The 21,368-nt window shown below is 45.9% G+C and overlaps 1 protein-coding gene across 2 annotated transcripts in view; it reads right to left on the reverse strand.

Annotated features, from left to right (window-relative positions):
* The window catches only part of FSTL4 (follistatin like 4), a 200,348-nt gene that overhangs the window by 118,146 nt on the left and 60,834 nt on the right, over positions 1-21,368 (reverse strand). For both annotated transcript variants that reach the window (XM_027747682.2, XM_027747681.2), the window contains exon 4: positions 21,052-21,288. In XM_027747682.2, coding sequence (XP_027603483.1) covers positions 21,052-21,288 — 237 coding nt within the window. The remainder of the gene's footprint in view (positions 1-21,051; positions 21,289-21,368) is intronic.

The following is a 21,368-nucleotide window of genomic DNA, read 5'->3' on the forward strand; positions in this document are numbered from 1 at the left end:
CAAATTCAGCTCCAGCCTTGACATCCCATGGAAAACCACAACAGGGTTTCAAATTCCATGAAACCCATCACCTGGCTCTGCACCTCTCTTGTGCAGTTTGGCTGCAATTAGTCAGGAAGTTCAAAACACCTTAGAGAGCACAGGCAACCAGCAGAGACCACCCTGCATCAGTGTCCAGCCACTGCAACCCAGCTCTGAACAGTCCACGAGATTAGGAGACAACTGCATTGTAGTGAGGCCCTGGCACAGGTTGCCCAGAGAAGCTGTGGCTGCCCCTGGATCCCTGGAAGTGTCCAAGGCCATGCTGGATGGGGGTTGGAGCAACCTGGGCTAGTGGAAGGTATCCCTGCCCGTGGCAGGGGGTGGGATGATACTCTTTGAGGTCCCTTCCAAGCCAAACCATTCTGGGATTCTCTGATGACACTGAGGATGCCCCTGTACCTGCCCAGTGAGAACCACCCCCCAAGGCCACACCACTCTGAGTCCCCCCTCCATGCACAGAGCAGAGCACAAGTTACCAAGGGCCTACTGCTTCCAAACTGTTCCTTGCACTGGTATCTCCCCTGGCAAACCTGGCAGATAAAAAGCTGCCAAGGAGATGCTTATTGGTTTCCATATCAGTGTGTGCATTACCCAGGCCTGCACAGCCAGCCACTGCTTTATCTGCCACTTAATCCAGAGATATCATCGATAGCTTCACCTATTTGCAGCACCACAGAACAACAGAGGGTCAGCCAGGGCCAACACTGAGCCCCTTCCATGGATTATCTATTCATGGCATCGGGAAGGGGGGCGTGCAGACCAGGAGCAAAAGCACTGCTCGGGATGGGATTAGAAAAACTGAACAGCAGGAGGAGATTGCAGTGGAGCGAAGAAGTCAGAGAAATGCTACTGTGGCCATTCCTTCTGCGTTTCAGAGCCACTTCATTCACAAGAACCCAGAGGGATTTATGCAGGCTGGCTCTAGGCTTGCTCAAGTCAGATAATCTGGGGAGATCTTTCTTAGAAACAAATCCAACCAACGATTTCTGCAGATGCTCCCATGCAGTGGGTTGGCAGCACATGAAGCACATGAAAAGCTGCTGTCTGTCTGTCTGCTCCCCAAACACAGAGTGGCAGAAGTTCACAGTGCTGCGGGCAAAGCTGAGTTAAAACCATGTTCCTTGAAAGCTGCCTCATATGCATGAAATATATCTATTTTTACCCACTTTTAGCACTTGCATTAAATGAACTGATGTGCCAAATTCTCTTCAATAAAACTAGCTTTGCACCCAGTGGGTACAATTTACTCGAGGGGTATTTTCCCCTTTCCTGAATGCTAATTTTTGTTTGCTTAAAAACATAAGACAGCTCCAAGGCAGAGCACAGCGAGAGACAAGGAGTCATTCAGAGCAGATTCTGAATTTTCAATGAATTATTTTAATTAACCCATGCATAGTAATTCTCTTCAAAGTTTTTTAAAATGAAATGATAGCTTTTTATGAGCAAAGTCACTATTTAAAAATAAAAATATCAGACTTCTGACATACGCATGAATTTCACCAAATAAAAATATCTTCAAATTGAAAAAAAAAAAGGCAGTCAAATTCTCAACTAACCACAAAACATTTTACAAGGTCAAAGCAAGTTCAAGTGTGCTAAAATGAAAACCATTTTGAAACTTTACTTTGTTTTGCAAACAAAGGCAGCACAGTGTGAATAGAGACAGTTTCACTATCAGTAAAACCAGGCAAAATTCTACAATCAGGCCAACATACTTCTTTCCTCTTAAAAGATTTTAAAAGGCCACCTTACTGTTCAGACACACAAAAAAACCCATTGCAACCCAACTTTCCCCACATCAGAGAGTATGAGGAAGGTATTAACAGTTGGGATGTTGATTAAGGAAAACAACATCATGCAGATCATCCTGTTAATAAAATCATAGCATGGGTTGGGTTGGAAGGGACCTTAAAGCTCATCCAGTACCACCCCCTGCCATGGGCAGGGACACCTTCCACTAGCCCAGGTTGCTCCAAGCTCCATCCAACCTGGCCTTGGACACAGGGAAGAATTCCTTCCCAGCATCCCATCTATCCCTGCCCTCTGGCAGTGGGAAGCCATTCCCCCTTTGTTCTGTCTCTCCATCCCTTATCCCAAGTCCCTCTCCAGCTCTCCTGTGCCCCGTTTAGGCACTGGAAGGTGCTCCCTGGTCTCCCTGGAGCCTTCTCTTCTCCAGGCTGAACAACCCCAGTTTTCTCAGCATCTCTCCAGAGCAGAGGAAAAAAGCCCCTCTGGCTGCTGCCAGCACATTCAGGTACACTCTGAGTGCTGCAATTCCAGCCGGGAATCCCAGCAAGGTGTGGATGGCTGGAGCAGGTACAGCACATCCCCACCTCATTGATCCCTCACCAACACCCCTCTGCACTCCAAACCACCTTCCCATTCTTCCACTTTTGCCTTATTAGACTTCAAAGCCAAATGACAAAACTCTGAACCAAAACAGGCTCCATGCCCTGCCCACAAATATAAATATAAATCATAAAGTCGGAGTCGTACAGACCCTGCAAACATCCCCCCCTCTGACATTCCTGAGAGCTCCCCCTGCCCATCTCCCGGGGAGCAGAGCACCACCGCTGCCCTTTTCACTTGGAGAGGCCTTTATTCAGTCAGACCCGAGAGCCAGGGAACAACCTGCTTCATCCTGCAACGAGCTCCCAGCAGAGTCTTTGCCCTGACACAGGTTCTGAACCTCCCGAGCCGACCTCGGGCAGGGATTAGCTGCTAATTGCAGTCGCTCTCCAGACACGCTGCAAGACAAATCTTTGCCTCTAAAAGGTTTATTTCTGTCGGCAGTCTTGAGAGGGCTCATTAGAAGTGATCACCAGATGTCACCAATTCTTCATAAAACACAAAAGAAAGAACATTTTTTTTCCCAGCAAAAAAAACAACCCACAACTGTCAAAAGTGCAACAAGAGCCATAAATACACCGCTCTGCAGTATTTTTAGCCATGGTATAGATTCCCCTTTTCTGTTACTAAAAACACCTACTGAAAGAGAAATGAGGCATTTTAATAATGTCAGCACTAATGACAAGCTCTCACTAACACATAGTGACTTCACCCCAGCCTCCAACACAATGACTCACAGATCTACAGCAGCAAACACAGCTCAAGCCCCAGCACAGACATCGAGCCCTCATCCATGGAAATGGAGAGGACAAAAGGAAATGGCCTCTAGGTTGGATACTGGGGAGAATTTCTTCACTGAAAGGGTTGTTCAGCCCTGGCACAGCTGCCCAGGGCAGTGGTGGAGTCCCCATCCCTGGAGGTATTTAAGAGATGTGTGGATGTGGCACTTGGATCATGGGCCTGGCAGTGCCAAGGGAGTGGTTGGACCAGATGATCTTGGAGGGCTTTTCCAACCTAAACAATTCTATGAAATAACCCAACATTGCAACCCTGGGAACAGGTGATGCACCTTCATCTCTCTTCAGAGAAAATGTGCAAGAAAGAGTAGGGTCAAAAACAATGATAGCAAACAAGACTGTCACAGGGAGCTGTGTGCTTTGCCAGGGGAATTCCCCAAGAGCAATTTATGTCACACTGGTGCAAACTAAAGGCAAAGTGCCCTGGTCACATCCTGGCACCTTCCACGCCAGGGGGGTTCAGCTGGAGATTGGGAGGTGTTTTCTCTTGCTGACTTCTCCCGGCAATCCAAGCGAGGAGGCTTCCCGAGGTAAATGACACACTTCAGCTGCCAGATCGCTTTTCCCATTTTTCAGCTCTCAAATCAGATTTGGGCCCTGTTTTCATTATCGGCCCAGAGAAGCGTCTGAGCGAGACTCATCCACCGGGACGTGTGTCACTCCCGTGGCCACACTGGGGGGATGCAGGTCACTGCTCCCAGCATTTAATCTATCACTGCCTCTGGGTTGCTTCAGATGAGAAATTCTCTGTGCCCAGGAGTGCAGAGCTGTGTGCAGAGCTGGCACTTGGATTTATTTCACGAGCAGTTTAAGACATGACGTGAACTGAGCTGCTGCTAAGATTTTACTACAAGCTATCAAAGACATAAGCAGACACCATCTATAACTGCTTGCTTTCATCCTCACGCTCCCAGTGAGCACAGCCAGGCTTCCAAATCCCCCTCCCTTACTGCAGGGCCATTACTGGGGCACTGAGAGAAACCCAAACTCATCCGGAGAAATCCAACCTTGGGATGTTCAACAGGCAAACCCAGAGGGAGCCTTCACTGCACAGGAGACACCCAGACCCAAACCCTTGGCCATTGGAAGGGTAACAGATAAACCAGCTGAGGAAGCACTAAAGTGTCCACAAGAATTCGGGAACAGCTACCAGGACTCATCAGTGCATTGAAAAGCAAACAGCTCCCCAGGCCACCCACCTCCTTCCAGTGAGCTCCCTCCAGGATGGCTTATTCCTGCCAAATAATTCCATTTTAGCAGAGGCTGATTTGGGGTAAGCCTGCAGATCAAGTGGCAAAGCTCTGTTGTTATACTGGGGCTTACAGAGATATTGGGAATTACCAGCACTCTGTGTGAGCTCACTGGGCACATGGCACTGATTTCCAGGGCAAAAAACGACACATCAGCTGCTTCTGTTCAGGTTGCAAGGACTTGGGTGCGGAACCCAGGGGCTCCCCTGTGAGCATCCACCCACAGTCCCAGCCTGCAGCTTGGTTTGCTGGAGCTGAACTCCCACTCCTACTCCAAATGGAGGGAAAACACTCAGCAAACGTGATTTAGCCACAACTCCCACCCATAGCTATGGTGGCAACAAGTTCTCAGAAGAACAAGCACAAAGTGCCTTCAGCTGTGGCTTTCAGCTGGGGGGGACCAGCAATTAAAGCTGAATCATTAAAACCAGGAGGCTTTAGAGAGAGTGCATGACCCTACAGAGTTACTTTGTATTCAGAAAATATTTGGCTGTTTCTACATGTGAATCCAGCCTGGAGATAAAGATTTATCGAATTAATATTAAGGGATTCCTGCAGATGGTGTTTCAAAGCAGCTCCTTGAAACTGTAAATTTGCCTACAAGATATGAGCACGTGTTTTACTCAAATACACATATTTGGATTTCATTCACTAAGTTCTATTTAGATTCACTTTTCAGGTATTTACTGCAGTGCAATTGTTGAAAGGCTCAGCAATCAAGGTTTCATCCAGTCACAATAAAACTCGAAAGCAAAACATTAAATCCCAACTTTTGCTGAAGTTGTATAAGGCTCCAAAGTCCAATCCAACAAAAAAACCTACATCACTACAGCACGTAAAAACATATTAATTCATCTTGCCTCCTTGCCCTCTTACTCTGTGGTGTCTTTAAAACACGTGCTCCAACAGTACCTGAGACTCCTGTGGGACAAACTCGGCTCTGCTGAGCCTGGCAAGGAGCTTTGCTTCCAGCTGGGAAGTCTTCAACTCCTGCTCACATCAGAGACTGGATTTCCTGCTGCTCCAGGGTCAGCACAGCTCTGCTGTGGAGCTTCCACAGGAAAAATGCAGCATCTTGAGTTACAGAGAGAAAAATAAAAAAGAGGGGGAAGTAAGAAGAAAAAAAAAGGGGAAGAGGGGGAGGGGAGAGGAAGAGGAGAGGAGGAGGAAAGGAGGAGGAACGGAGGAGGAACGGAGGAGGAAAGGAGGCGGAAAGGAGGAGGAAAGGAGGACTGACAGGAGGAGGAAGGAGGGAACGGAAAGGAGGACGAAGCGGAGGCAAGGAGGGTAAAGGAGGGAGGATTGGAAGAGGGGGGTTTGTTGGGGAAGGAAAGGAAAGGGGAGGAGTGAAAGGAGGGGAAAAGGAGGAGGAAAGGAGGAGGGGAAAGAGAGGGGGAAAGGAGGAGGAGGAAAGGAGGAGGAACGTCGGAGGAAAAGGAGGCGGAAAGGAGGAGGAAAAAAAGGCGGAACTGCTGGAGCGAAAGGAGGAGGAAAAGGAGGATAGGAGGATAAGGAGGAGGAAGGACAATGGCGGAGGGAACGGAGAGGAAATGAGGAGGAAATCGGAGAAAGGAGGCTGAAACGGAGGAGGAAAGGAGGAGGAAAGTAGGAGGGAAGGCGGAGGAAAGGAGGAGGAAAGGAGGAGGAAAGGAGGAGGAAAGGAGGAGGAAAGGAGGAGGAAAGGAGGAGGAAAGGAGGAGGAAAGGAGGAGGAAAGGAGGAGGGGAAAAGAAAGGAAAAAGAAGGGCAAAAGAAGGCAAATATAGGAAGAAGGGAGGAAAAAGGGAGGGGAGAAAGGGAGGGGAGAAAGGGAGGGGAGAAAGGGAGGGGAGAAAGGGAGGGGAGAAAGGGAGGGGAGAAAGGGAGGGGAGAAAGGGAGGAAGAGCCTGGGACAAGGTGGAAATGATGTGCCACGTTGGCTCCTCTTCCTTCTCTACTCCAAACATCTTGGCTACATGCTCTAGCAGACCGTTTCTATAAATCAGGATGTCCAAGACCCTGAAGGAGCTGAAGTGATGTGACACACGGTCCATGGACATGGTCCAGGGGGGCTCTGCCCAAATCCTGTGTGGTTGGAACCAGCTGGAAGTTGTCCCTCTCAGGGAGCAGTTTGCAACAGGCTGCACTCCATGGCATGACTTTACATCCCTTCTCTACATTACTCTGATTTCCTACCTAGAAAATTTTTGCCAATTAGGTGCAAGTTTGTACTTTTTGAGGCTGCTTCCAACAGATGGCAGAAATTTGGGAAAACTGCCAGTATTTTCTTCCTAAAATGTGGGGCTGCTAAAGCATCCAAAGACAGCCATCAGCATCTTCCTTTGCAACTGGGACATCAAGAAATTACACAAAAGGTACACAGAGGTGGTCACTGAAGTGTGGAACTCACAGAGGGAAAAGTGCCTGCTCTTAAAAACAATAAACAGGACATTTCTGTGGTGCCAAATTGACAAGGTTGGTTTGCAAAAGCTTTATCTTTTGGTTTAAAAGCTTTATCTTTGGCACAGAAGGAGCCTGAGCCTCCTTCTCCTCCCTCATCCAAAACCTGAGGAAATTTCCATTTCTCCCTCCAGAAGAGCTGGGCTGGGGCTGCTCCCCCAGCAAAGCTGAGGATGCTGAAAAAAGCAGCAAAAGAAGGAAAAAAAAAAAGTGGAGATGGGGAAAAGAGGCCAATGAGAAGAAGGCAAACACGGGTTCTCCGTGGAGAGCAGCAGGCCCAGCATCCCACCTGCCCACCAAGCTGCTGAGCCCTCGCCACCTGTCTGCTTGCATAACGCTTCCCCCTCTGCTATCCAACAGCTTGGAAACTGGGATGTAACATCAAACTCTAAATCAGTGCTTCCTGCTGACACACCATATGTCAGCCTGCACTTAGGTACTCACCAAAAGTGTTAACAGCGATTATTTAAAAATTATTACAGTTGATTCATGCCGAGAATCCCTTCCTGCAACGACTCAAATCTTCCAAGACAAGAGGGGTTTTTTTGTAAACTGCATTTCCCCCGCCCCGATTTTCAATCTGTTTTTATGCTCTTTAACTGTTATAATTTTTATTTTGTTTTAAAACAATGGACTCTATTACTGAGGTATTAATTTACAGCACTGTTTTGAGGGGAAATTACTTAATGAAACTAAAAATTAAAAGGTTTTCCACTCAAGCATGGCACCTGCTCAGCGTTCCCTTGGTTCTTTAGAAGCTTGTGCTGCTGTTTAGAACATCTGACCACCACACCTGGGAACAGCATCCACAGAAAACCAGGACAAAAGTCCCTGGGTGCCCTCAGGCCTTTCACCAGAGAGCAAAGTGGGTAAAAACCAGCACAGAAGGGCCTCTTTTTTTAGTGTGCAAAGTCTCCATCACTCAGCTTGATGCTTAAAAGTCAACTTATAAAGAAAAAATAATTACAGTGCATAAACCCATGCAAAGAATTGAAAATATAAATAATGGAGCAGAAGGGAGAGCCCCTTCCCCAGTGTTTTCTCCAGAGCTGGGAGGCTGCAATCAGCACTGACACAGGCTCTCCCTTGGATGAAGACAGCATAAATAAAAAGTAATTAGATTAATCAAGTAGGGAACTATTTAACAGCTAATTAAAATGCACAATTAATCATAATTTCCTCAAAACAGGCTGCTAAAAATGGGTCAGTGACGCCCAAGTAGGAAAGAAACAGCCTGTTTTGTCTTTATTTGGTGCCTTCCACTGCCCCCCTAATGCCACCTGCCTGCCAAGGTGCCCATCCCACAGCTGGGTCCACGTCAGACCCCAGGGCTGGATCCTGGATCCCTCAGATCAAAACTCTGGATCCAAAGTGCTGATCCCTTATTGCATGAACAATGCACAGAAAAGGGGAAATCGGCCCGGAAAAGGGAACTTGTCCATTCTTCTCCCTGTTTCACACTAACAAAATCTATTTTCCCATTTGTCTGCACCTTTTGCTGCCTCCATCAGCAGCGCAGGGATGGGGCAAAGTGAGTTTTTATGGAAGCCAGTGGGAGCAAGGAATGATGACAAAAACCTGCTCAGGTCATCCCTCATCCTTACAGCTCCTCACTGCTGTTAAAATTTGGGGAGAATTCACAGCACTGAGGCACACAGGGGGAAAAAAACCCTCCCAGTTTCTACCTGTTGTGGCAAACTCCTACAAACAGCCCTTACTGACAAAAAGCTCTTTCATCACTGAGCTCCTGCTTTCCTCATCAAAGAAAACTGTGAACTGAGAGTGGAAATATCGTGGCAACAAACTGAGAGCTGATATTTTAACTTACTCTGGGCTTTTTGCTATGAAACATTCAGGGGGTTGTGTTTTCCTACCCTAAAAAGCACCAAGCCAAATGCAACAATGAAAGGAAAATTAAGACCAACATCTTCCAAAGTGCTCAGGAGTCTCCTCACATGGAATCACAAAGGTTGGAAAAGCCCTCTGAGATCACTCCACAGTATTCACCATTCATTCAGAGTACAAGATACATGTGAACACTAAGCTTTCTTTTGTTTTAAACCTTTAAGAAATTATTAATTCAGGTGCTAACATGTACTTTAGAAACACTTCACACAGCACAGAAAGGCAGGACTTATCACAGAAACGAATTCATAAATAAATCTCCTGTTTACTCAGTATTTGAAGTGTCTCCACAGGGATAAACCTCACCTGGCTTGGCTTTAGACAGCACCTACTCACTCAAAAGCTCATTCACACCAAGACTGTAAATTACAACATTATTTTTACAACAGTTTTAAGTATTTGTTTCAACACACTAAGCTAGATTATTTTTTACCTTCCTTAGAATGAGTTTTTAGAAGGTTTTCCAACTCCATCATTCAAAAGCCACAGCAGTCCTGCCAAAGGACACGACGAGCTACAGCCACCTACAGAGCTGGAACAGAATTCCCAATGCCCCTAAAAATGCTCTTCCTGCATTTTAACTAAAGATTGGTATTCCTTTTTTATAAAATAACAAACATTCACAGCCCCGTTCCCATTTCCTTTGAACTTATTGATGGCAGATGCCTCTTGCCATCGATGGCACAGCTCTGAACTTGGGTGAAGTTGGGAGGAGAAAAATAGAATAATCAGTAAATGGGAAAAACCACAGAAGCTTAAAAAAAACCGTCAAGAACTTTGATATCTCAGAGGATCTTAAGATACACAGGATATATCTTATTTTATACAAAGATTTCATGTGCCCAGATCAAACCACCTGATGAAGCATTTTGCACGTGTGGCTCCAGGCTGGTTCCTGATCCAATGAACATCAGGAGATGATGGGAAGGAAATGTCAGTAAACAGGCTAAAGATATCTTGAGATGCAGTAATTCTACCTGATTACTTTGAAATGTCAGAGTTCTCCAGCTCCTTGTTGGGAATGATGGGCTTTTTCTGGAGCCTTTCTGAGGAGGAAGGAGACAAGATTTGGGGATTCAAGGCTGCTCCTTTCCTAAGTCATGTTCCCACTGGCAAGTGTTCTTTGGGGGTAACTTAAGAGTTTTATGTATCTTAATATCAATAAAAATAAAGTTAAGCTCATAAAACACTAACAGTTATCCCAAAACATGACTTGTGAATGGGAACCTAACTTAAGAAGGGTAACATTCCCAGAGCTCAGGTTACCAAAGACTTTCACTTGTGTGGACAAGGCAGCACAGATGAGATATCAGTTCAAACCAGATCCACTCTCATGGGGCATTACAGTATCAAACAGGATAATGAAGCATTTCTTTAACACTTCTCCAATTCTTGATCTCTTTTGAAGCCTCCAAAACAAAGGTGACTGCAAGAAGTGTTAAGTAGATAAATACACTAAGATTGAAAAGAAGATAAAAGAGCCAAATGTCTGTTCACATAATAATATGAAAAACACCTCAGCCCAATACAGGAAATAAAATAAATAATTTTTTAAAAAATACAACAATGTTTCTGAAAACATAAAAAGGGGCCATTTGGAACCATTTCTATCCCTTAGGAAATCACCACCAATTTAAGAAAGTGGCGAAATGTGACTTAAAAAAAAACCTGCCAGAGATCCCATGAGGCCAGAAAGGAGATGGATTTGGGAGGCAGCTGCCCAGGAGAGTAGGGCTCCCATGGTTTTCCTGGGCTGGCTGTGGCTGGAGCAGCCCCAGGTAAAGGAAAACAAAGCATTTCCATTTGAAAAGAGCCAAAGGGATTCGCTGGAATGGATGAGCCCAGGACAGCAGCCTGCAACCTGCTCACTGTTCTAAAGTGAGCCCAAAGTAACTGCACTGCAATTTTCCCCAACTCATTATGTAAAATAAAACCCAGCTGAAAGCCAGTGTGGGGCCACAAAACGCCTTCATTAGCTTTCAGTTCTGTTCCAGTAAAAATGCAGCCAAAATCTCCTGGGTTCAGAGGGGCTGAGGTTTTTGCCTTAACAGCCTTTTACTTCCTCACCACTGTACAGCTTCAGCAAGATTTTCTGCCAGTTAGTTTGGACCTAGCAAGCGATTTCACCATTAACACAAAACACAACGTGTCCAGGAGTATTAAATGTTTTCCACAAGGCCCTGTTTTACAGTCACTCCAAGAATGACAATGCCAAATTATGAGTCTAAGACAGATGTTTTCCAGATGTGCTGAGCATCTCACTTAAATGCTGGATGGGGAGCTCTTCTGAAATGCTGGAAGGGTTGTACCAGCTGCATTTAGATGGGCTGACCCCTGAGTTCCTGCTTATGGGAAAGTATCCTTATGAATAAATTTCTCCCAAAAATGGCTGCATCTCTCACACCTACAGCAGGGTGAGGGATGAAGTCTGATGATAACCCCTGAAGGGAACAAATGGGAAAGGAATGGGAAGCTGAGGATGGAGAGGTGCAGCACTGAGAGCACGACTTCATAGAATCATCATGGAATGGTCTGGGCTGGAAGGGAACTTAAAGCTCATCTCATCCAGTTCCAACCCCCTGCCATGGGCAGGGACACCTTCCACTAGCCCAGGTTGCTCCAAGCCCTGTCCAGCCTGGCCTTGGACACTTCCAGGGATCCAGGGGCAGCCACAGCTTCTCTGTGCCAGGGCCTCCCCACCCTCTCAGGGAACGATTCCTTCCCAATATCCCACCTCTGCCCACACTGATGGCATCGAGCCCATGGAAATGAGCAGCTCCCTTGCCACACACCACAGTGATGTGTCTGTGCAGCTGAAACCATGGAGTCTTTGAGCCAGAGATGATGTTCCACACATTGAGTGGACCAAAATCTCTCCCCTCCATTGCAGGAGCACCCTCAGGAGGACCCGAGCATGTCACAGCCCCCCATGGTCCCACCCTGGCACAGCCTCTGCACAGCTCACAGCCACTTCCCAGCACTGGGAGCCCTTCAGCTGAGTGGGTATTCAGGGCACTTGAGGGGTTTTTCTCTGTTATTCTGCAACTCAAGTACAGATCCTTGAATGTTGGCCACATGGAAACAGCACCACAGCAGTTTTCTGTTGGACTGTTTGACAGCTCGAGCCAGAGGAACGGGACAGAACCCAGAGCACAGTCAGAAAATCTCATCCCAGGGGACACCCCAACCAAAAATATATACTTCTGTATTTTTCCCCCAGCACAGGAGTAAATAAAAAAGATCAAATATCAGAGATTCCTGCAAGCCCTGAAGAGATGTTGCTCTTGCTACCAGTTCACCTGCAACGTGCTGTGCCAAGGGTGAGCTGCACACAGCTGGGCCAGCTGTCTGCCAGTCTTTATTAAGAGACAGAACTCTTTATATCCGAGTCTATTTAGGAGTGGATTCTGAGAATCACATTTCCCAAGGAGACTGGGTTTAATTGGCTCTGCTGGTCCTCCCAGAGGAGCGTTAAGATGGGGCTCAAATAACGCTCCCACAGCAAGTGGGAACTGCAAACACAAAGCTAAATCTGCTTTCCTACAAATATTCAGGATCATTTGCTTCCTGGCAACATTCCTGTGAGTAAACCAATTTGCTAAAATATTCACGAATAGCAAACTCCAGGGCCATGGATACAGCCAAATGCTTACATACCACAACACAACTAAATACTCTCCCCAAATGTTTTCACACTATTTGGCTTGCTCTGGATTAAATTTAAAAAACCCCCACCAAACTCTAATAATGGCTGGAATTCAGCATCATGGCTTCTTCCATTGGAAAACCTCTGGTGAGGAGACTGGCTGCTGTGGGACAAGGGCCCCCAAGACTGACCTGTGCCTGCAGGGTCAGGGAGCCCAGAATTGGGATGATTTAATAAGAGCTCTGGTATTTTTTTTCTATGACCTTGAGAAAGTCACTGGTTCTCCTCTAGACTGCAATTCCCCCTCTGTAATGGGTGGATTACTATTTTTGTGGCATGTAAAGGTGTTGTGAGGTCTAATTCATTAATCTTCGTAAAGCATTCCAGGACACTTTGATGGAAAATGCAAAATATTATCAGTAAAAGCCTTCCATTTAAATCTCACCTGGAAACCTTCCTCTTACTCCTTAATTTGTGATTGATCCCCACTCAATTAGAGGTAATGGGATTTACATGTAGGCTCCAGCAGTGGAGCAGACCCCACAGGAAGGTGCCAGCAATATCAGCAGTCCTGCTTCCCAGGAAGGAGCCAGGACATCAGCCCCTGCACTGGGAAAGCCATGGCTGGATCCTGCATCCCTGACCTGCACCAGGACCACCTGAACCTGCACTGGGCAAGGGGAGGGGGCACTGAGACCCTTCCCCACAGCACCATCCCAAACCCCCACCCATGACAGGACAAGGGGCTTTAAACTGCCAGAGGGCAGGGTTAGATGGGATACTGGGAAGGAATTCTTGGCTGGGAGGGTGGGGAGGCCCTGGCACAGGTTGCCCAGAGAAGCTGTGGCTGCCCCTGGATCCCTGGAAGAGTCCAAGGCCAGGCTGAATGGGGCTTAGAGCAGCCTGGGATGGTGGAAGGTGTCCCTGCCCATGGCAGGGGGTGGGATGGGATGGTCTTTAAAGTCCCTTCCAGCCCAAACCATTCCATGATGCTCCTACAGAACCCCCCATCCCTCCAGTTGCACTGATAATTAACTCCTCACTTTATGACTGAAATTCATCCCCATTAATCGTGTTTTCACCAAAAAAAACAGTTTCTACCCAAAGAGCCTTCGACTCATGAGCAGACAGATCAAATCTGCAGATCACTCATCACCTCCCTGTGCCAACTTTTATCACTTGTGGGAGCAGTTTCACTGCAGGCAGGTGAGGGAAGGCAGATAACCCCACCCTGAGGAGAGAACAGCTCCAGCACTACGTGCACAACAACAGGGACATTACAAAGGGCTTTATCAGCACCCCGTGCTGTGAAATGCTCATTTTGACTCGTATTCCCCTGGCTTCAGGACAGCTCTGGTAGGATCCAGCCCTCTGGAGCATCAGCAAGAAGTGCCTGTGAAATCCTGGAGTGGAGGGGCAGGAAGGGAGGGAAAGCTGGGGGAAGCTCCTTGCAGCCACTTCATGGAACCCACAGCATCCAGCCTGTCGGTATTCCCAGGCACTTGGAATCTCAATGGGCTCCATGGATTTTTGTTCTGAGCAGCCAGAAAAATTAGCATTTGTGCTGAACAGCTTTTAATCAACTATTCTTGAGCGTCAATCGTTATCTTTAAAGCACTTCCCAATCTCCCTGTCGGAGTCTCCCCAGCCCTAAAATTTATTCCATCCATTTGTTTTCCTCCCTTCAGTTTACAGAGCCCTTTACCCTGATCTAATCATCTTAATCTTCAATGCTCATCTCTACCTTTTAACCTTTTCAGTTTTCTTTTTAAAGCAATCTCTCCATCTCTCTGAGGTTTGGAGCCTTTTTCTTTATTATTCAATTATTAAATTAAGGTTCTCCCTGGCCTCTGGCTCAGCACAGAGCTGGAGAGTCCCATGCAGAGTCCCCCTGGCACCAAAGTGCAAGTCACCTCTCAAAAGGTGACTTAATTAAATCAGTAATTTTTCTATTGATACAGCTTATGTAATTTTAGAGAAATTAAGGCAAGTTCTCAAGTGTTGCAATATTTGTTTTACTTCACTTGAAATGACCTGGGGAATCGTAGGTGCCATCATTCCCTTCCACTAGGAAACCATGGATGGGGACACTAAGTAGGATGTTTTAGGTTGGAAAAGACCTTTGACATAATTGAGTTGTGAAAAAAAAACCAAACAGATAAATTTTGAGCATCCAAGTTCTTTTCAGGACTGCAAGAGGCTCAGCAATGCAGAGGCTCAGTAGATGTGCCACTTTTTAGTCACGACTGTAATATCATGCCCCACTTTGCTGGCATTTCTCCAGGGTTACACCACCCAGCGCGGTTTGGAAAATTGCTGTTGGAATGATGGGAGCTAATATTAAATTCAACACCCTAAAAAAGCAAAAATTGCCTTTAATGTTTCCTACATGAGGCTCTTCAATATTTAAGTGTGGTTTGAGCTCCCAAATTAATGTATGAATAAACATTAACCTGGTTTGCAAAGAAAAGTGAGTTGGATGCAGTGAGTCCAGACTGCCACCAAACCATGAGGAGCACGTGTGAGATGCAGACAGAACACAAAAACAGCTAAAAAAGAAAGACAAACACCCCCTGACACAGTGAGTGTTGAGGCAGCAGCACCAAAGTTTGCACAGGAACTCCCACTGGTCAACACAAGGCTTGACACCCTTTCCTTTGATCCTCCACCCTCCTCCTCTGCTCCATCCCCATCCCAACTTCTACCAAAAAAACCTGCATTATCACCTCTCAGCTCTCCCAAAAGCACTGCAGTGAAGGTTCACCAGAGCCAGGCTTGGAGCAGATGTCACCCTAAAGAATAACTAAAGAAAAGCTGCATCTCATTTCTCTGCCCTCAAGAGCATCAAGCTGAAACTTGGGGTGCTTCAAACTGAGATGGCCTCATGCTAGACCTCTTTTTGTTGGACTTCTTTAGGCTCTGTGCTGCTTTGGATTCTTTCTCTTATGCCTAAGCTTCCCATGCTTTTGTTATTGGCATTTAATTTCCAGTGAAAGTCAAAGGGAAATACCAGGGGGAGTTTCACAACTGACTTCTAGAGGGACAAGATTTCCCTTCCATGGATTCTGGGAGTGTAAGCATTCCATTTTCTTTTAACATGGAAAATACTCTTCAAGATCTTAAACATATTCCTATACGTTCCTATAACCAAAGCTCACAGCAGATTGCCCCATGTTCCCATCCTCACATAAATCAATGGAATTTCCATAATTTACCCCAAGGATTGATGCAGTCTGTTTATAAGGTCTAAGCTATCAATCACACTTAAGAGGATTCAGCCTGAAAAGCCAGGTAAAATTGATCCCTCCCCAAAAGACTAAGTGGAGAGAGCTGAAAAAACAGTGTGGGAATAGAAAGGAATCCCTCTGGAATTCAGTTCTAATAACAGCAAACACACCTCCATTATACACAGCACTTACCTCTCTTTAGAACTCTTTAAACTCTTAATATATTTACAGTGGACACTGAAATGATCACTCCAGGTTCAGGATCCCTGCAGGAGCCCCCAGGCTGCTCCCAGAGGAATTAATTGCCTCCCTCCCAGCAGCCCCCAATCCAGCTCCCTGCCACCAAAGCAGCCTGTCAGCAGTGCTGCAAACTTAAATCAGCAAATATTAATTGCCAGCTGGGAAAAGTGCCATTAGTTCACACTCCGACTCTTTCCAGCTGGAGAGAGGGAGTGTTAAATGGAGCAGATTTCCTTGCAGCCTCCACACCAGGCACAGAGCAGCTCTGCCTGTCCTGCAAGCACTAAATGAGCAAAGCATCAACACCTTCCCAGAGATGCTCTGAGATGCTCTTCTGCAGAACAAATTACTTCTGGAAAGTAACAAAACACAGAAATAACAACAAATAAAGTACAGAGGAAATAAACCACCACCACCTGAGGCTGAATTCATATCTATTTGAGATTCCTGCAGTGATATCAGTTATCAGCCTGCTTGGTTTGTTGGGGTTTTTTTTTCCCAAGTTTGTAATTTGTTTACGTTCAAGCATAGAAAATTTTCTGTCAGCGTGCAGAAGATTATCATGTTCCTTAATTAGAAAGAAACTTCTTGAAAACTGGAGGAAAGATAGAGAAGTTGAAAATGAAAGACTGTGTGTGTAACAGAAAGGAGAAAGGCAGAGAGATTTCTTCTGAAATTCTGTACAAAATCTGTACAAAATTATGATTTATTATGGGGACAGGATTGACCTTGTATGGGATGGAATGTTACTGTCAGGTATTTGCTAAAAAAAACCCCAAACCAACACATATATTTTAAGCAATGGGACCAAATTATTAAAAAAAATTCGTGCTGACATTTCAGGAGAGAAGGGAGGAAGGAGAAGAATGGCCCTGGAATACCAGACATGAACATCCTTTTACAGAGCCCCATCTCTCTGCACAAAATTCTGTCAGATCTTGTAAAATCAGAGCTGTAGTACAAGTTGGACTGAATGGACAAAACCCCCTGAATTAAGTAACAGGCACAGGGCATTTACATAATGGAAAGTTCAAGTGTTTGGTCAACTGAGTTGGGCTGAATTCATGTCAGAGCACAAACCCAATCTGAGCAGCTGCAGCACAAAGCTGCTCCACAGCCCAGCAAGAAAAGCTGAGCTCTTTATAAAAAAAAAAAACCAATCCACCTGGATAAAGGGAGGATGTCAGAACCACAAGAAATAGGGAATGAGCTGGGGCGAGTCGGGGCTGATGCAGAAGAGCTTTGGGATTGCTGATCGGGCAGAAAAAAAAGCAGGAAGGGAAAGTAAGAAGGGTGAAAATGACTCCTAAGTGCTGCAAATGGGAAGGCACAGCTCTGAACAGGATTTCTTTGCTGTGTGTAAACTGCCAGGGAAGGGCAGTGCTCGGATGGCTCTGGGAAGCAGAACTACTCAGCGGTGTCTGTGCAGCTTCCACTGGCCAAAAGCAGTGAGAGAAAATGAGGGAAGAGACAGAGAGGGTGTGAAAAGTCAAAAGGGAAGAAAAATAAACAGAACTGAAAAAAAAAAAAGATGACTGCTGCTATGGGAAAGCAAAGCCCAGTCCAAATCACTGCTAAAATGATATAACTGCATTATCCAAAGGCACTTATTCAAACAGGAACATTTCCAGGCCAACTGCTCATTCTGGACATCTGTGGGACCATTGTCATTATGAGCACAGCTATCTTTCCAGTATTCATGAGATTTAGGAGTGCTTTTGGGGAAGGAAAACTTCTTTCCTCTCCACTTTGGCTCACAGCAAAAGCACTTTATCCGCATGTATTTTGCTACCCAGCAAAAATCACCAACACTCCACTCAAATGACTATGGAAACTCATAAAGCAGTGAAAATATAAAAAATGAAAAAAAAAACCACACAGCAGAGCAGTCATAAATAGACCAACCTCCTTATGGGAAAACCAAACTGTATTTCTTACCAGGAAAGACAGTCAGATCAAGGAGAACGTGAACAGCTGAGAGTAGGATTGACATTTCTCCTGAGACCTCTGGATGTAGGACTTCTGCTTTAGGGTATTTCTCTTGGGGCTTCAAATTCCCAAGTGAAGTTTTCCACCTATTTATCATTTGCTTTGTCACCTGAGGAAGAGGGGAGGCATTGATAATTTTGTGTCTGGGGAACTGTGCTGCAAGAGAGGCTGCAGGATGAAGCCTGGGAGGTCACTCCTGCTGGGATCTCCCATTGCTTCACCCACATTTCCATGAGTTTTTTTAACATTTTGGACTCTCAAGATTTCAAGGAGCCATTTCATCCCAGGCTGGGCCAAGGAGAAATCAGTCATTTGCCTGGAGAAAAATTATCTTCTGCTCTTCCTAATACTGTTGCTGGTCCAGAAGTCAATGTGTTGAGGTAGCACAAATCCAGCAATGCTTCTGGTCACACATGAGTACCTGCCAGTATTTACAGAGCACTTCCCATCTGACAGATAAGCTAAAGGACCAAAGAATCCTTTCCCAAAATACACAAAAGAAAACAAATCTTTGCAGTATGGTTTCTTATCAGTTCACTGGGGACAGACCTAGCTCAGAATCAGGGTATTAGATCTCTGCCACACCTTAAGGCCATCCAGTTTGTCACTGATGGCAGAGCACACACACACACACACACACACACGCAATCTGTGGTGTCCCTCAGCTCCACACAGGAATTTAAATCTTAATTGAACAAGTCAGTTGGGACAAAAAACCATGAAGCAGCCCCCTCATCAGCCTGACTGTACTCAAATAATTAAATTATCTACTTGACAGAAAGCAAACAGAAAAACACACACTGTGCCTCCTGACAGATGAAACCTGAGCAACCTGGTCTGGCTGAAGGAGTCCCAGCCCATGGCAGGGGGATTGGAATGAGAGGCTCCTTAAGGCCCCCTCCAACACAATCCATTCTGGGACTGCATATTTTGCACCTTTAAGATTTTTCTCCAGTCAAAGTTCTTACACTTCATGTCACACTTCTAACAGTGCTTAAAAACCTCTAGATAATTGCTTACTGAAAATTTCAGTTTAGAAGAAACCACCATCATTCTTGATTTACAAAGAAGAGATTAAAATACCAAGAAACAGAGGGATGCACAGAAGGTTACTCAGGAACTGCATGGCAGAAAAAAACCCCTAATATTTCTATGGAGTCCCACTCCGTGGGATTATTCCCCCCCTTATGGTAAACTTTTTTCTATATGTTATCTCTGCAGACAGAGGTGTGAAGTACATTTTTATTTATTCACGTGGGAAGAGAAGTGAGATTGTTTCTTTCTTCCCTTCCATAAAGCTGTTATTCTGCTGAAAAGCAGATTTAAGCAGCGCTCCATGGCAAAGAGTTTGAGGGTTACTTTAAACTGGGACACAAAACTCCTCCTTTCCTGCCATCATTTCATGGTGTGTTCAGGGGAGTACTGAAGCGTGACATTGCATCATTAGGTGTAATACAGCCCCTGCAGGGGCTGATTACTGCAATGAGAGCTCATTTTCTTTAACACTGTCTGAGATAAGGAAGGAATAAAATCCCAGGCCAGAAGCATCGTGGTAAAAAGGTGGGCAATGTCAGGAATGGAAAAACTGAAGGCACTTTTTGGTAGCCAGGGGAGGAAAATCCCCTGAATGGAGTGCTGAGCATCCCTGCAACCAAGACTTCCCCCTTCTTTGGAAAGTTTCTCCTGCTGCAGAGGCCCTCCTGCATCTTACCCAGGGGTGGAGGCAGTTTCCAGCCTGATCCATACCCTCTGATCTCACCTGATACCCAGAGGCAGGAGCACCAGCACCAGGAGCAAGGCACAGGTGTCCTTTTTAGATGCTCCTTTTTAACATCACAAGCAAAAATTCCTCCTTGCCTTGATCTGCTCACGTGCTGTCCCTCGAAATATGCCTTTAGGTGACCCCTTTCCATGAGTAACTTCATACAAGGTCTATTGATCCCAGACCTAATTACCTGCTTTGGAGAATTCAGAGGCTGCCCGTGACAAATACGGAGTCAAGGCTCTGACCAGCTCTGCTGTCCCCCCTCCACAGCCAGACCTCCAAAACAAATGAGACTTTGCCCTGCAATGCAAAGCAGTGCCTACAAACCTCTGGAAAAGTTTTGAGCTGGATCTTAGTCTCCAGGTCTCCTGTGAGACACAAGAATGGTAATGCTTTTCTATCTCCAAAGGGTATCACAAGGATATATTAATAAGACTCTTCAAATGGATTCTTGTTTCTTAAATAGGCTCTTCTAGCATCGTGTTAGTAAACAAGAACCCATGATGGATAGCTCTGTGTACAGCCAATCTCCTGGGGGCTCAAGTGAGCTGAAGATAAAGGAATTATTTTCATATTTGATCACGTAAATGTCACTGGATATATTTGCAACAACCCACTCAAATCTTCCTGTAGGTATATGGAGTCATCTTTGACAATGAGCTTGCAAGATATACTCTAGTGAGGCCTTTATGAGGCCTCTCATTAGAAGTAAAATAATTTACAACTCCTTCCATTCCCTGCCATTTCATCACATGCTCCTGCTCCTGCAGTCTCCCTGGATGACAGGATGGTACAGGGAATACAAAATATTAATGGGAAAGACATGGGACTGGTGATTTGGTGCAACAATGATAATAAAATTTGCTCCTGAACCAGTAAAAGAGCTGCAGCTGAATGCATCACACTGCTAACCAGAACTGTCCTTAAAATCACTTAAAACTCTGTCCTCGCTCCTCTTCTTTCATCCAAACAGCTCCTTTCCTTTGCCTGTTTCACTTCCCCAACTGGGTTTTTGTTTCTCATCGTTGCAACGAACTTTTTGTTAATACCATCTACTTTTTCTTAACGTCTTTTGTCTCGTTCGAAGCCTTTTCAAACGAATTGGATTGTAAAAAGTTATTATGCTGGCAGCTGAAAGTACTGAGCAGCACAGCTACAGTGCACACAACACGTACGGCGACGTTAATTATTTACCAGTTCCCACTTTGATTACATTTCGCATGGTGATGACACTCAGGGGCTTAATAGCTGCATAAAACATTGTGTATGTTCTCTGCTGTCCCAGAATAAATCATCCCTGAGAAATTCAGCTCTTGGAAATAAAACACTCTGTTCAGCCGTTTCCCGGGATTGCGATGAGCGGCGGAAGCTCCGCGCCGGCATTTATTTCAACAACGCCCTACCTTTGAAGAAACACTCCTTGCTGTGGACGATGTAGATCTTCTTCCTCTGCAGGCAGGAGGCTCGGTGCAGCTGGCAGTGGTTCTCGTAGAACCTGCCGTCGGAGCCGCAGACGGGCATGTAGGTGGCCTTGCACTCCTCCAGGCAGCGGCACTCGGGCTGGCGCGTGGCGGGGTCGAGGACGCAGCGGCTGCCGCGCCCGCACGGCTTCTCACAGGGTGCCTGCAGCCCGTCCAGCTCTGGGGAGAGCAGAGACACCGGTGAGAGCCACGTCTGCCCCGACACACCGCGCTCCCCACGGCAGCAGTGTGAGAAATAA

This window comes from Pipra filicauda, unplaced genomic scaffold, assembly GCF_003945595.2.
Source record: "Pipra filicauda isolate LSUMZ 115617 unplaced genomic scaffold, ASM394559v2 scaffold89_size2521313_pilon, whole genome shotgun sequence".
Classification (NCBI taxonomy): Eukaryota; Metazoa; Chordata; class Aves; order Passeriformes; family Pipridae; genus Pipra; species Pipra filicauda.